This window comes from Cervus canadensis, chromosome 5 (assembly GCF_019320065.1).
Source record: "Cervus canadensis isolate Bull #8, Minnesota chromosome 5, ASM1932006v1, whole genome shotgun sequence".
Classification (NCBI taxonomy): Eukaryota; Metazoa; Chordata; class Mammalia; order Artiodactyla; family Cervidae; genus Cervus; species Cervus canadensis.
Genome location: NC_057390.1, coordinates 25,413,908 through 25,428,002, shown reverse-complemented (window position 1 = coordinate 25,428,002; position 14,095 = coordinate 25,413,908). Strand labels below are relative to the sequence as shown.

General features: G+C 35.2%; 1 protein-coding gene across 1 annotated transcript in view; it reads left to right on the top strand.

Moving 5' to 3' along the window:
- The window catches only part of LRPPRC (leucine rich pentatricopeptide repeat containing), a 99,553-nt gene that overhangs the window by 66,993 nt on the left and 18,465 nt on the right, over window positions 1-14,095 (top strand). The window contains exons 28-30 of the mRNA XM_043468453.1: window positions 5,977-6,119; window positions 6,252-6,357; window positions 11,009-11,135. Coding sequence (XP_043324388.1) covers window positions 5,977-6,119; window positions 6,252-6,357; window positions 11,009-11,135 — 376 coding nt within the window. The remainder of the gene's footprint in view (window positions 1-5,976; window positions 6,120-6,251; window positions 6,358-11,008; window positions 11,136-14,095) is intronic.

Here is a 14,095-nt window from a genome sequence, read left to right as displayed (position 1 = left end):
TCTTCCTCGTGTTTTTATTTTGAGGCGTTTATTCTGTGGAAGGCAGTGCCCTGAAAGGAACATCAGGCCCCAAGGAAGCTCCTGGGGTTGTCACTTGTGGAGTCTCCCCAGAGGCTCAAGTAGAGGCCAGATTGACTTTATATCACAGACTATTGTGTTGTTTCACTAGACATCCTACAGTCTTCCCTGACATTCTTACTGCAATAATGAGAAAGTGAGAAAACTCTTCATCAGAGCCACAGAATTTAATGGGAGTTTTTGAGGAGAAACTGTTCTTTTTTTCTTTTAATTTAAATTCTTTAGTAAATTTATCAGTCTAGTAAATTTATAAGTAATTTAGTAAATTTTTAAGTAATCATTGACATATTCATGTGTCTAGATATTTTTCCAGAAAAATGCATATTTATATAGACTCATTGTAAACAATTACTTTTCAAAATATGATTTTATTTTAAGATAGTTTTGACCCATTTCTATATTACAAACCTTTTTCTGCACTTTATCACCCACCAGTGGCTATATTGAACAGACCTGTTAGAGTTTACTCAACTAGTCTCCTACTGCTAGACGTGTGAATAGACTTTAGTTTTCCATCCTATAAAACACTACATTAGTTGTCTGTATACCTTAATCTTTGTTCACAACCGTAATTGTTTCCCTAAGCTGAATTTGTATTTGCATGAAGGGAAAAAGTGATGGTCATTTTTGAAACTTGTGGTCTCTGTTGTTAAACAGTTCTCTTGTATGTTTATGCAAGTTTACACATCTGGAACTGTGCAGTCTCTTAAGGTATTTTGTAGAGAGGAACGACAGAATAGTCGGTGACCTTTCTTCCTTTCCTACATAAGATATTTAATCTCAATTTATTCTTCTTTTTCCTTCACCAAACATAGACAGCAGTGAATAAGCTGATTCATTTGTCTTTTGAACGTGTATTTATTATCATTGGAGGTTTTGTCTTACTTCTTGATGGTGTATATTAAATATGCTATAAATTTTACATTTCATCTGTTGGTTACATTGACATACAGTTCATATGTAATTCTTACAACTTTTTACTTGAATGATGATCAAATTCTGGCACCCAATGCTGAGGATGTTGAATGTATAGAATTTTAAAACTTGGGTTTTAGGCATTTAGTCCTTAATTAGTGTATTATAACCTGTATTCCAGTGCTAATTCTCCCGACTCCCCCTGCTTTTTCTTATTTTGAAAGAATTCTTTTTTTTCCTTCTTTTTTTTTCTTTCTTTCTTAAGTTCTAATTTTTTGCAAACTAAAAATACCAAAGTGATACATCTAAATGAGTTTCAACCTTTAAAGTCATCCCCGTAGAAGACTTTATTTCAGAAATACCTCTGAAGCCCACAGTGCTAGCGTTGAGGTAGGCACTGCGGATAGAAAACTGGTGTTCTTCAGAAGAGTTAGACCTGGACCAGGACTGACAATACCTTGGGGTGAAAAGACAGCTGCAAGGATACATAAGGTACATCCAGGAAAGGATGAGAGGCAGCCAGCTTTACAGACTTCTTTTTCCTTCTGGAGCTGACCTTTTGCTGTTGTTTTTCTAAAAAGGGAGAAAAGAAAAAACAAGTTTTAAGTTCATCTTAAAATTTCCTTTAGGGATAAGCAGGAACTCTTACAAATAAACTCTGAGGTTTATTTCCATTTTCTTTAATCCCCTCTATCTGTTCTGATGGACACCCCCTCCCAGCTCTGTATTTGAGCCAATAGTCTGAGAAGCTCTCCTCTGCTCAGCCGAGGAGCCTCTGAGGGTGAGATAGCATGACAGCAGCCTCTCATGGGACTGGAAGCCAGAGGAATCATCATAGGGAAGTACATACTTTTTAACCCAGCTTCTGTCATGTTATGAATCAATAATGTGGTTGTGGTAACCCTAAACCTTCCCTTTCTGAAGAAAAAGCAAGCTGTCTCCTCCTGCGTGTGCCCCCCCCCCTTTTGCCCTCTGACTTGGACCGCTACTTAAATATGTTGAATAATTTATAAAGCACAATTTATTTGAAAAGGAACATGTAGTATGGAATGATATATGGAATGTGGCCGTGTAACACATGAAAAGTCCAAACTGGATTTCTGAGAGAACAATTTGTTCGATGTTTTGGAATTTTTTATGAACTCATTCTTTTTCATAATATAATTTTAGCCCTTGAAAGGAGTTCATTTAATTATTTCGGGGTATTTGTTAAAGAGCAGTTTTGCTTGTTTATTTTAAAACAGTACCTTTCACACACATATACACACTTACTTTGTTGTGAATTACAGCATACTACAGAAACATGCACATGACAAAGATACATTGCTCCATGGTTTTGTAACACCCAGCCTCCATATAACTATAAAGTAGGTTAAGAAATAAAAAGTGTAAATCTTTTCATTCCTTTAAATACTAGCTCTACTAAACCAGCTTTCCTTTTCTGCTTAATAATATGATGTTCATAGGCGATCTGTTACAGGAATCTGCCATAATTCAAACTTTAGTTCTCTCCTTTGTAATATATTTTGACTTTCCACTGTGATCGTCTTGTGAAATTAGCTCCTAAGCCCTGCAACAAACATTACATGAATGAAACAACTCCCTCACCTGCATATATATTATTATTTTAACATTTCTATAAGGAATATTCTGTTATTTCTAAAGGACAGTTTTTTTTCCTTATTACAGTTTTATTATATTCAAAACACTTCAGTTTCTTTACATATACAAAGAAGAGAATTTATTCTTTGTACATATAAAGTACTCTCGCCAAAACTTGAGCTGCCTTACATTCATAATTTTGCAATAAAAATTCTTTGAATCTATTTTTTAAACCCCAGCATTTAAAACATGAACACTTATGGGACTTCCCTAGTGGTCCAGTGGCTATGACTCCATGCTTCCAATGCAGGGATCTGGGTTCGATCCGTATTCAGGGAACTAAGATCCCATGTGCTGCATGGCGCAACTGGGGGGAAAAAGAAAACAGGAAAACCACCCTGAGTATTTATCCTAAGACATTATTTACATGCTGTTTTCTTTACTTATGACCATTGACATTTCCTTTTCATGCTGTATAGTCTTCCCTTCTCCATTATTACACACATACAACATGAATGTATTCTAAATTACTGAAGGGTCAAGCCGATATAGTAGTATACAAAGCAAAATGTCAGATGTTGTGTCCGCACCACACCTGAGTTAACTTGTCCATGGCCATCCTTCCAAATCACTCTCTACATTTGTATCCATGTATTTTTTTGCATATACACCTATTATTATTTTGATTGTTTAATGCTCTACATGTTTTGTGTGCTGTGTTCTGTGGCTTATTTTATTAATATGAAATAAATTCATAGGAAAAGATACATACTTGCTTTTTCTCCCTTTAGTTAACCAGTTTTAAGTGCTGGTATCCCTGGAACCTCCTAAGTTGATCATTAAACATTTTTTTAATGAATTTATGAACTTTTTGGTATATTTGTGTTTCATTTCCTTGCAGTCATTATTCTTTTTGGTGCCCAAATTGTTCCATCTTTGGCCACTGGGAACCTGTTTACATCAGCTCCCTGTGTCATTTGACATACCCCATTAGTCTTTGATAGGTCTTTATTTTTAGGCCAAACAAGACCATCCCGGTTTATGTGGCGTAATTCCTGTCCAAACCTTATTTTAGAGAGGAATGATATTTAAGAGACCATAATCGGGTGATAGACACATGAAGAATTTAGAAATTACCCCCTTCTATCAGTAATACGTAAAAACTTGCCAACTTTATAATTAAAACTCTGAACTCTAGAAATCTTTGTCTCTTTGTTTAACACTACAGGAACCGTGTGTGAAGTGCCAACTGTTGTTACATGCTAGTCACATGGCCCCACGGTGAAGTCCCACAGCTGTGTTCCTGTAAAATTCACTGATAGTGTCAAAAATTCCTTGGTTTTTATAGCTTAAGAGTTCTCAGATCACTTAGTAAATCAGTGCTCTTGTTCTTTAAAGAAGGAACCATGAGTTCCAGGAAAGTGATGAAATTACTGAGTCAGTGTCCATTCCCTGGTTACAGCCAAGTCTGTGGGCTGTTTGATTTTTCAGATAACAAATATGATTGTTGTTTTGGTTAAAGGAATTTAAAGCCCCCTAGGTATATTATGAAAGGCTAATGAGCCTTTCTGTGTCTTGGTGAGAGCATGGCTACAGATTTTGGCACTGACTAGTTTGATTGCCTCAAATTTTTGTTCTATATTCTGTGATCCAGGTACGTTTCCAAGATAGAAAGTGCATACATCTCAGTCGTTTCATGCTGTATACACTGTGTAGTCCTCACCTGTGTTTCGAAATATTTTCTTGTTGGAAGCTGCTAGTCCATTTGAACAGGTGCCTCTCTGTTGTATCCTGTTCTACCGAAGTGAATTATCTTCCCATGCTCCTTCCAGTCTGAAAGCATTGTACCTCCTCCATCCATGTCTTCACTATCTGAAATAATAATTATTAGCTTAAAAAAAGTGCCTTAGCTGTTCTGTTCCCAGTGTGTGGAAACTGTGTCCTCCACAGTCCATAGTACCCTTTGGCGTGAAACAGGAGTGGTCAACCTTTCCCTTTCTACAGAATTAAAGATTTGGGGGCTTGGGTTTTTGTTCTTATTTAATTAAATAAAGTGTATTTGATAACCTTTATATAAAGTTTTATATGTTAACTTACTTGAAAAATTACTGTTGAATTTTACATTACATGACAACGTTTTAATGAAGGAAAAGCATAATTAGCTTATGAGAATCTTGCTTTGAAAATTGATTGTAAATTTAGTAAGGATTTTATGTTAGGCTGATTTTATTATCAAAGTATATATAAAATCACTCTGAACTTCAGGTTAATTTCTACCATTTGGTTCACCTTTTAGTATATTCAGTATGAAAACTTGGGCTGCCATCTTTGTGTGACTCCTGGGAAATTTTCTCCTTGTTTTCTTTTTCTTTCTTGCATGTTTCTGATGGAGTGTGAATGTGTTTTGTTTTTTTCTTTGAGTTTTTTTACTTTGAAGAGTCAGTTATTGAAAAGCTTATTAGCTTTTCAGTGTTAGAGTGGGAGGAAATCTAGGAAAATTTCATGTGTTTTAGTATTTTGATATTTTTGAGAAACATTGTTATGTTTTCTGGAACATTCGTGTCCTGAAACAGACCCTCTTCCTGGAACTGACCATACACCATTGAAATATTTCTTATTCATATTTTCAAATTTTTTAAAAGGCCTCTTTTAAAACAATATTTCTTTGTGTGTAACAGGTGTATTAAACTTAGTGTCATAAGTTTTTTCATACTTTGCTCTAATTTTTCACAGGCAGAAACTTAAATGACTTGCTCTTTTTTCAAAACTCATAGAATGTTTAAAAATGAAGTCTTGATTCTTAAGTTTTTGCTGTTTGTGAAGACTAGGTTATCACACAGAAGGAACTAGATATTTCATTATGAAGGAAATCTGCTGGATTTTTTTCCAATAACCTTCCTCTCCCCCTGTAATCTTACTTAAGTCTGTTGACATTATGAGAAATCTATCACACACTGACATAGAAGTTCTTAAGGTCGACAAAAGAGACAGAATTCTCCCTATTTAACTAAGCAAAAAAGTTTGTTGATTTGTCACTTTTGACAAAGATCATACATTTGTACGTTTTCAATCATTGTAGCCATGTAGCTGTGTATGTGCATCCTGTCATTTTTCCAGAGTCTACTGCTCATAGTTGAGAAGTTTTTAATGAAGTGTGGTTTTTCTTTTCTTGTGTTTCAATAGGTAAGGACTTTCTATGGTTTAAACTTCAAAAGGTACAAAAAGGTATACAGAACGAAGTCTTTTCACTTTTGGTCCCAATTACCGGTCCTTTCCCTGGAGGCAGTGTTTGGAATACTTGCTTTAGCAGCAAATAAAAAGTTTTAAATATTTTCATGAATTCTGTTTAGTATGTTCATTACTTTCTACTTACTTTTACAGAAGTAAATGGTGACTGGCAAAGAGCTGATGCTGTCTGGAATAAAATGCAAGAAGAAAATATTATTCCTCGTGAGAAGACATTAAGGTTATTAGCAGAAATCCTTAGGAACAATAATCAAGAGGTTCCATTTGATGTACCCGAGGTAATTCGTTAACTATAAGCATAACAGATTTTGTTGTCGGTATAAATTTAGGTTATAGATTAACCCAGCTTTACATTGAAAAGGTTGCTGTATTTACCACTTTTTCTTTAACTGAATAATTTTATTTTTAAGTTGTGGTATGAGGAAGAAAAAGATTCCCCAACTTCATTACCCTCACCTGTAGAAGCTAATCTCCAGAAAGAGCTATTGAATGCCTGCCGCAGGAGGAGAAACAAAGGTAAACATGTATACTGGGGTCTTCTTTTTGATAGCAACATGGGATCTAAGCCTAGCAAATTAGTAGTGATTTAGGAAGAGATGGAACTTAAATTGTATATATTAATTATTTTCTTTCATTTAAGGTAACAAAGACATTTTGGTACAATTGGGAAAATTTAAATGTCGACTCAGTAGTAGGTAATTAAGGATCACTGTCATGTTTATATAAGATGGAATAACAGCTTATGATTTATAGATGTCCTTGAATTTTGAGATCAGTAATGAATTATTGAGAAATGAAAAAACTCAAGATTTCTATAATTCAGTTTAAAATACTTAAGCCATAAAATATTTAAGTCAAGAGTCATTTGTTTAAAGGTTAAACAGATCAGGAAATGTTGCTTATTTGATGCATATACTACATATGTAGTATATGGTGGGGGTCATTATACTATTCCTTAAATTTTTCTGTACACTTGAAATTTTTCATAATGAAAACTAAAGTAGATGTCATTTTATCAAAAATTGCACTTTGAAAATAACATGATCATGAATTTTTTGGGCAAATATATTTGTTACATATTTTGATTTTATGTGAAAGCAAGAAACGATTAGGACTTTAACCTTCATACATTGTCTATGCTTAACATCTCAAGGTTGTAGGCTGGATATGAGACCCATTTCTTGCTCTTCTTCCCTTTCTATAGTGGTAATATTTCCAGAAGGTGTGCCTACCTCTATTGTGACTACTTTAAAATTTCTATGACTATCTTGAACCCTCTGATGCAAGCTTAACTTTCACATTCTAGTTGTTTTCATTTAGACTTCATTGTACTCTTCCCAGATCGTACACTACTTCCATTTTCTTCACTTAAGTTTTTGCCATAGAATGTTTCTCTTACCACTAATTTCTCCAGTTTTTGTGTACATTTCCAAGTATGCTTTATGATAATTTAACCATTATGCAGCAGATTTGTTTTCATTCTAGTATTGACAGTTTTGAGTTCTCTTCGGTGGAAAGCCATCAGTTTAGAAGTTTATAGAACCTCTTAACTTTTTTTTTCAAAAATATTAAATTTTTTATTGATTACACGTGATAATAGATGATACATAAGCTTCATTCCCCATCTATAGCTTTATCGGTACCATAATTCAATTTAGATATATTGCATAGGATATGCCAACAATCATTAATAACCAAAAAAGAACTCCATGACTTTGCACAGGTGACCCTTTTAATGGTGAACTCCAGGTCACAACACAGTAATTATCATTTCAGCTACACCAAGGTTCTGAAGACAATAGCTTCTCCACCAAAGCAGGTTGTAAATAAATTTCAAATGGAACCTGACATCACCCTGAAGGAATTCTAACTTCACACTGTTGGAGTAGTTTACCAAAATGGCTTCAGACTAGACTAACGTCACACAGCACCTAAAAAAAAAAAAGACATTTATTCAGCTTCATGAACAGACTATTGGATTTAGCAATCAGCAGCATGGGTGCAAAAAAAAAAAATCTACATTAAAAACCCTTTGTTAGAATGCTTTACAGTTTCCACAGAACAGAAACTAAAATAATCTGTTATGCAATTAGTCACAAGTACAGTTCTCAAGTTTTTTTGCCCATACACGTGAGTATTGTCTAAAACATGTCTTCTGCAGATAGGCCCTGCCACCACGGTGCTTGGCTGAGTTCACAAATCTGTAACCTGTAGCTTCCCTGTCACTTCCCTGGCTCTCCTCTCCTGCTAAGCTTTGTTTCCTGGCAGTAATTAAAACCTTCTGCCTCTGCCATAGCTACCGCTGCTGCTGGAACCGCCATAGCCACCTTAATTTCGTGGTTTGGCAAAGTATTGGCCTCCACCCCCATACGGGCCAGAACTTCTGCCTCCAAAGTTTCCTCCTTTCATGGGTCCAAACTTTAAAGATTGATTGTTGTAATTGCCAAAATCACTGTAGCTTCCGTCACCTCCAAAATTGCTTCCATCATTATCAAATCCATTATAACCATCCTCACGGCCACCGTATCTGCCACCATGATGGCTGCACCAGAGCCACCTTGACCGCTGAAGTTTCCTCCACGATCGCCACCAGAGTTTCAGAACCAGTCTGACCTCTCTGGCTGGATGAAGCTCTAGCCATCTCTTGGTTAGATAGGGCTTTTCTCACTTCACAGTAGTGGCCATTCACAGTGTGGTATTTCTGAATGACCAATCTTATCTACGCAAGTCATGGTCATCAAAGGTTACAACAGCAAAGCCTCTCTTTTTGCCACTGCCTCAGTCAGTCGTGATTTCAGTCATTTCAGTTTTCCCATACCATTCAAAATAATCTCTCAGGTGATGTTCTTCAGTGTCTTCTTTAATGCCACCAACAAAAATCTTTTTCACAGTTGAGTGGGCACCAGGTCTTTGAGAATCTTCTCTTGAGACGGCCCTCTGGTCCCACAACTCCCGTCCACCTTGTGTGGCCTTGCATTCATGGCCACATCCCCCTCCTCCACCGTGGCGTATGTGACAAACCCGGAGCTTCTGGAGCGCTTGGTGTTTGGATCCCTCATTACCACAGTCTGTGAGCGTTCCCCATTGCTCACAATGGCTCCTCAGACTCGCATCGGTTGTTTCAAAGCTCAGTCCTCCGATGAAGAGCTTCCGCAGCTGTTCGGGCTCTTTGGGAAACTCTGACTTAGACATGATGACAGTGGAGAGGGGGAGACTTCAACAATGCTTTCATGGCGGCGTCCATGGCAGAAAGGAGTAACCTAAGGAACGCATCTCCCTCTTAATTTCTTTTTTATTCCTCTTAATTTCTTAACTAGAAATTTTGTGACAGATTTTGTGACACTGATACACAGTGTCTGAAGTAGGAATTAAGCTAAACTTTTAAGCTTTCTCAATCCTGCAGAATAACTTTATTCTTTCTGAGTTACTTTCTTTTGCTGCATATTCAGTCTAATATATCCTTGAGTCTTTCACCATGGATCTCTTAAACCTAAAGTTCATTATTATTGATACTGTTTAAATATTCTAATGGAATTTTGATTTAACTGAAATGAATGTACAGTTAGTGTATACTTCTTATTTTAAGATTCCAAAACTCCATATATTGCCTTTTTTTAGTTGTTTTTATTTAAGTAAAAACAGCTAACCAGTTAGCTAAATATAATGCAGTATAAATATAAAGATATACCCCTGCTGTAGTTTTAATATACCATATGCATTTATCTAGTTGGTTTCATTCTGTTAATTCAAAAGGTTTTAGTTACTTTTGTGTAGAAATGCTTGGCAAAATGTGAATACTTTGAAAACTGAATTCAAGACTACAATTTTAGAAAACAACTAGTAAGCTTTTCTATATTATGTTGTTGATCTTAAATACTCAGATTGTACTTTCTGTAAATTTTCACTTAGCAAAGTAGTGAACCTATTGTATATGCTTGTTGGGATGTAGCCAGTAATTATAATACATCATATTTCTAAGCTTCCTTTAAAGAAAAATATATGCATTGTATACTGAATGATAGAGTCTGTCTTTTCTTAGTTAAGATACAAATATTAGTGTCATATCTTTTTTTCTTGTTTTCTCAGAATTTAACTTGAAAGGTTAAGTTTTTGGTATTGTCTCTTCAGTTTAATTGAAGGGCTAGTTCATGCTCCCGTAACTTCTAAACACAAGCATAATTTCTTCTTGGGTTTTCTTTCTTTTTTTTTTTTCTGATTGTTTAGAAACCTCTAAAGTAGCACAGAATATTCTGAGCTTTAATACCATGTTCATTCCTAGTTATGTGTTCTGTATTTCTTTACATGAAGCTTTATATACATAAAAGGTCTTGAGTGATAGTTCAGTTATGCCCCACCTTTTTTGTGACTTGTTTATACACAACAGAGTGTGGATTATAGTTTCAGTTGGATGTTTATAGCCAGGCAGTTTTATTTCAGAAAAGTAAGTGACTGAAAAGTGTAGTTACTTCTCTTTGGGTAACATCTTTTCATTCACTGACAGTTATTGTGAACAAGTGAAATAAAACTGTTAATCAGTCAAACAAATGTTGCTTAGTTTACTTGTTAGATATCTGTATATTTGAAAATTGTATGTTTTTGTATAAGTCCTGTCGTAGCCAAATAATTTGATCTCCTAATTTTAGAATTATAGGCTATATTCACTTTAATGCTATTGTGTTGAAATGTTAACCATAGTAACCACCCACTTATAGATTAAAGATTGCTTTAAAATGAATCTTTTGCTCCCCTCAATCTAAATTATACCCCTGGTTTATTGGGACTTTAACACACATTTTACAGTTTATTTTGAAACTGGGATCTTTTGACAAACAAATTCAGAAGAGCTGTGTTCTGTTTTTATTGGCATGAAAATAATTTATTGACTTTAGAGAGCTAGTATGAAAAAATCATTGTAAAAGGAAGCCCTTTCTTTTACCATCCACTGGAATTAAGTAGTAGTTTCCAAAAGTGTCCCTTATTTTTTTAAAGATTAGAAGAGTGATACCATCTGCTTACTTGGTCAGTATGTATCTCTGTAGAGTGGTATACTGGGTGAATATTAAAAGAAGCAGAAATATGGGGGGGTTGGGGCTTTGCTTCAGGGCTTTCCCCACCCCTTTTTGCCATTTCAGAATAATGTCATCTCATTTTTTGTTTTCCTTCATAGATGCATTTAATATTTTCCTGACAGCAAAAAAGCAAAACATTGTGTTTGACAATGAAGCTTATGCCAGGCTTATAAACTTACTTTTGATGAAGGATAATTCTACACAAGCAATGCAAGTGAAAGATTTGTAAGTATCAGTTCATTTATTAAACTTCACACTCAAAAAAGAAAAACCTATCATTAGGATTTTTCTAATGATGTATTATAGTAGCAGCTGCTTAATTGTCAACTACCCATAGAAATTATCTGAAATGCTTTTCTAATTTTAAGGGGGTTTTTAAACTACAAAAAATAGAACTTTTATTTGTCCTGCACACTGCAGCATATTTTATTTTACATTATAGAACCTCACAACTCATGTATGCTATTCATATACAGAAAAGTAGTTTGGTTTTTTTAGGGGGAGGGTTCTATTTTGTCTTATAGGTATCTCTTTTGTTTCTTGTTCAGCAGCTCGATCTGTGTATGTTTTATGGTGGAAGCAGCCTAATATATGAAGGCATCAAGGATTTTGAAATTAGGCAAGGCTTTGAATCGTACTTGAAAGCCCTTTGGAAAACTTCTTCCTATCTCTGAACCTCAGTTTTTCTTCTCTGTAATGAAATGATAATAAATCTTATATTAATTGTTTCTTCTAGGCATTGAAAGACATAGGGTGAAGTAGGAAAAAATATATGGTACTCAGCACATTTTAAATACCCTTTCTCTGTCCCTTGTTGTTTTGTAACCTGTTTGGTGGTGGTGTAAGTGGTAATGGGTTTGTCTCTCTGGCTAGTTCCCTAGAGTAAAATACTTTTAAAATCAGAACAAGAATAAAGCTTTCTTCCTTGATGTGTTAGTTAACTGACTCAGTTGTCTTATTCCCAAGGAATTAACTTCAGAAGTTAAGTAAATAATCAGAAAGGGCTGAGAAAGGAGTGGATCAAGGTTACCTGCTCTGGAATGTAGACCTGTCCTGTTAATGAGTCAATAGCTTTATTTTTCAATGGCAAAAGTCAATGTTTTCCTTGTATATTGTAAGTTTTGAAATGATGTTTCCTGGCTAATTTTTGGCCTTCAAAATTTTTAAGTTGCAGTACTTTTGGAATATTAGGATCCTGAATAGAAGACGGATATTTGCCATTCTTGGAGTTCACTGGAAAACCTGATATTAACATTAGTGTTATGTTAAAGTTATGTACCATAGGGCCATATTTACTGTTTATGTTTCGATACATTTTGAAAAATAGGTTGTGTGTGATTGTACTTGTCTATGGAAATATATCTATTTCTCTGTATATACACACATGCTGTGTGTGTGTGTGTGTATATATTCATAATATATACATATAAGTGCTACATATATGGATATACGCATACATCATATATATCTATGATCTTGAATCATTTGTATATCTTGATATTGAACAGTCACACTAAGACTTAAGTTTAGATTCTTAATGCGTTATGTCTCATTTGTGTGTTTACTCAGTTGCTGTTAATAATTAAATTATCTATCTCAGGAATACTCAGTTAATATCCTCAATTAGTGACTTGAAAAATTTGACATTGAACAGCTTCCTGTCATCTACAACCATTGAAGTCATCCAGGAAGTGCAGATTTTTTCCTAAACTTACTTTTCTCAAAGAAGTGTTGTCTAAACACTATCCTCAATTATCAGAGGTATTTTTTTTTTTTTTAATCAGAGGTATTTTTGAGGCAGCAGGGATTTGGGAGGAAGCGGCAGCAGGAAAAAAGGGGGACATTTTGTGTTGAGAATTGGGTATTGAGAATTTTGTATTGAGATTATCTGAGGAGATGGAAACAAAGAAAGAAAACTTTTTCAAAAGTCTTTTAAGCGTGAGGTTGGCCACAAAGGCCTCTGAAATACTTCCAAAAGCACAGATTATAATTCTTTCATTTTAACTTGGCTACTTCTTGAATGGTGAACCTCACATTCTGGTAGCACAGATTCCTGTCCACCCACCCCAGAAGTTCTGACTCACCTGATCTAGGGTAGGGCCCAAGAATCTGCATTTTACTAGACATCCAGGTGATTCAAGAATCTTGTGTCTTAAACATTTTGATCATGTGCCATTCTCAGTGAGCTGCACCACTGTATGATATGTGAGTATATTATAAAACATATTCCAAAAATAGAAATTTTTCAGAGGATAAGATTTAAAAATAGAAACAAATGTTTTCTTGCCTCACCCTAGAGCATTCTCACAGTGTATACCTCTTACTGAAGTCCCCTGGTCTAGAATAGTTTTTCAAATTGCATTTGTAACCAGTTAGTAGATGATGAATTCTATTCAATGGGGCAGAATCAACATCTTTTTTAATGAATAGAAAACATCAAAGCACTCCATGTAGTAAAGATATTTTGTGAATATTTGCTCTCTGTTGCGTGTGCGTATGTATGTATATATGTTGCGTGTGCTGGTTTGTAGTGTAGCACATCATTTTTTACCATGTCTGACTGAGAATCTTAATCAAACAAGTGTGAAAGCTGTTGACCCAGAAGGCATAACCCATCTATTTCTACTTATGTCCACAGCCTGTAAAATGTAGGTTTATCTTCTTTCCTCCTGTCCTTCTCTAGATCTTCATGAAGCCTTGCTGTACTCCTGAGGTCACTTTCATCTTCGCTATATTACTGTTTTGGGAGTGTTTTGTAGATGCCTTCCCCATGTAGTTGTGTGAGCCAAAGAGAATCCTAGGTGCAAAGCTTTCGAATGCCCAGAGGCACTTAATCTGGGAATCTGTGCACATCCTTTTCCTTGAACCAACAAAATGTTGCATCTAATTATGAAGAATTGTATCTTGGGATTTGCATTGGGTAGTTTTGAAAATACCTCTGGACTGGGAATTCAGAAGTGGAAGTTAGAGTTCCAATTCTCTCTTACCAAAGGAACGTCCTGTAACCTCCCTCGATCTGTTTCCTGGTTTATTACCAACATTCCACTAGGTCATCTTTTACACTTGCAGCTCTGCATCAGTGATCAGAATGAAAAAGAATTGTTGCTTTTTTTTTTTAAGAGCCATCATTATTTTAATATGGTATGACCAAAGGAGCCACTGTAGCAAGTGGCTGTACCCCTAGG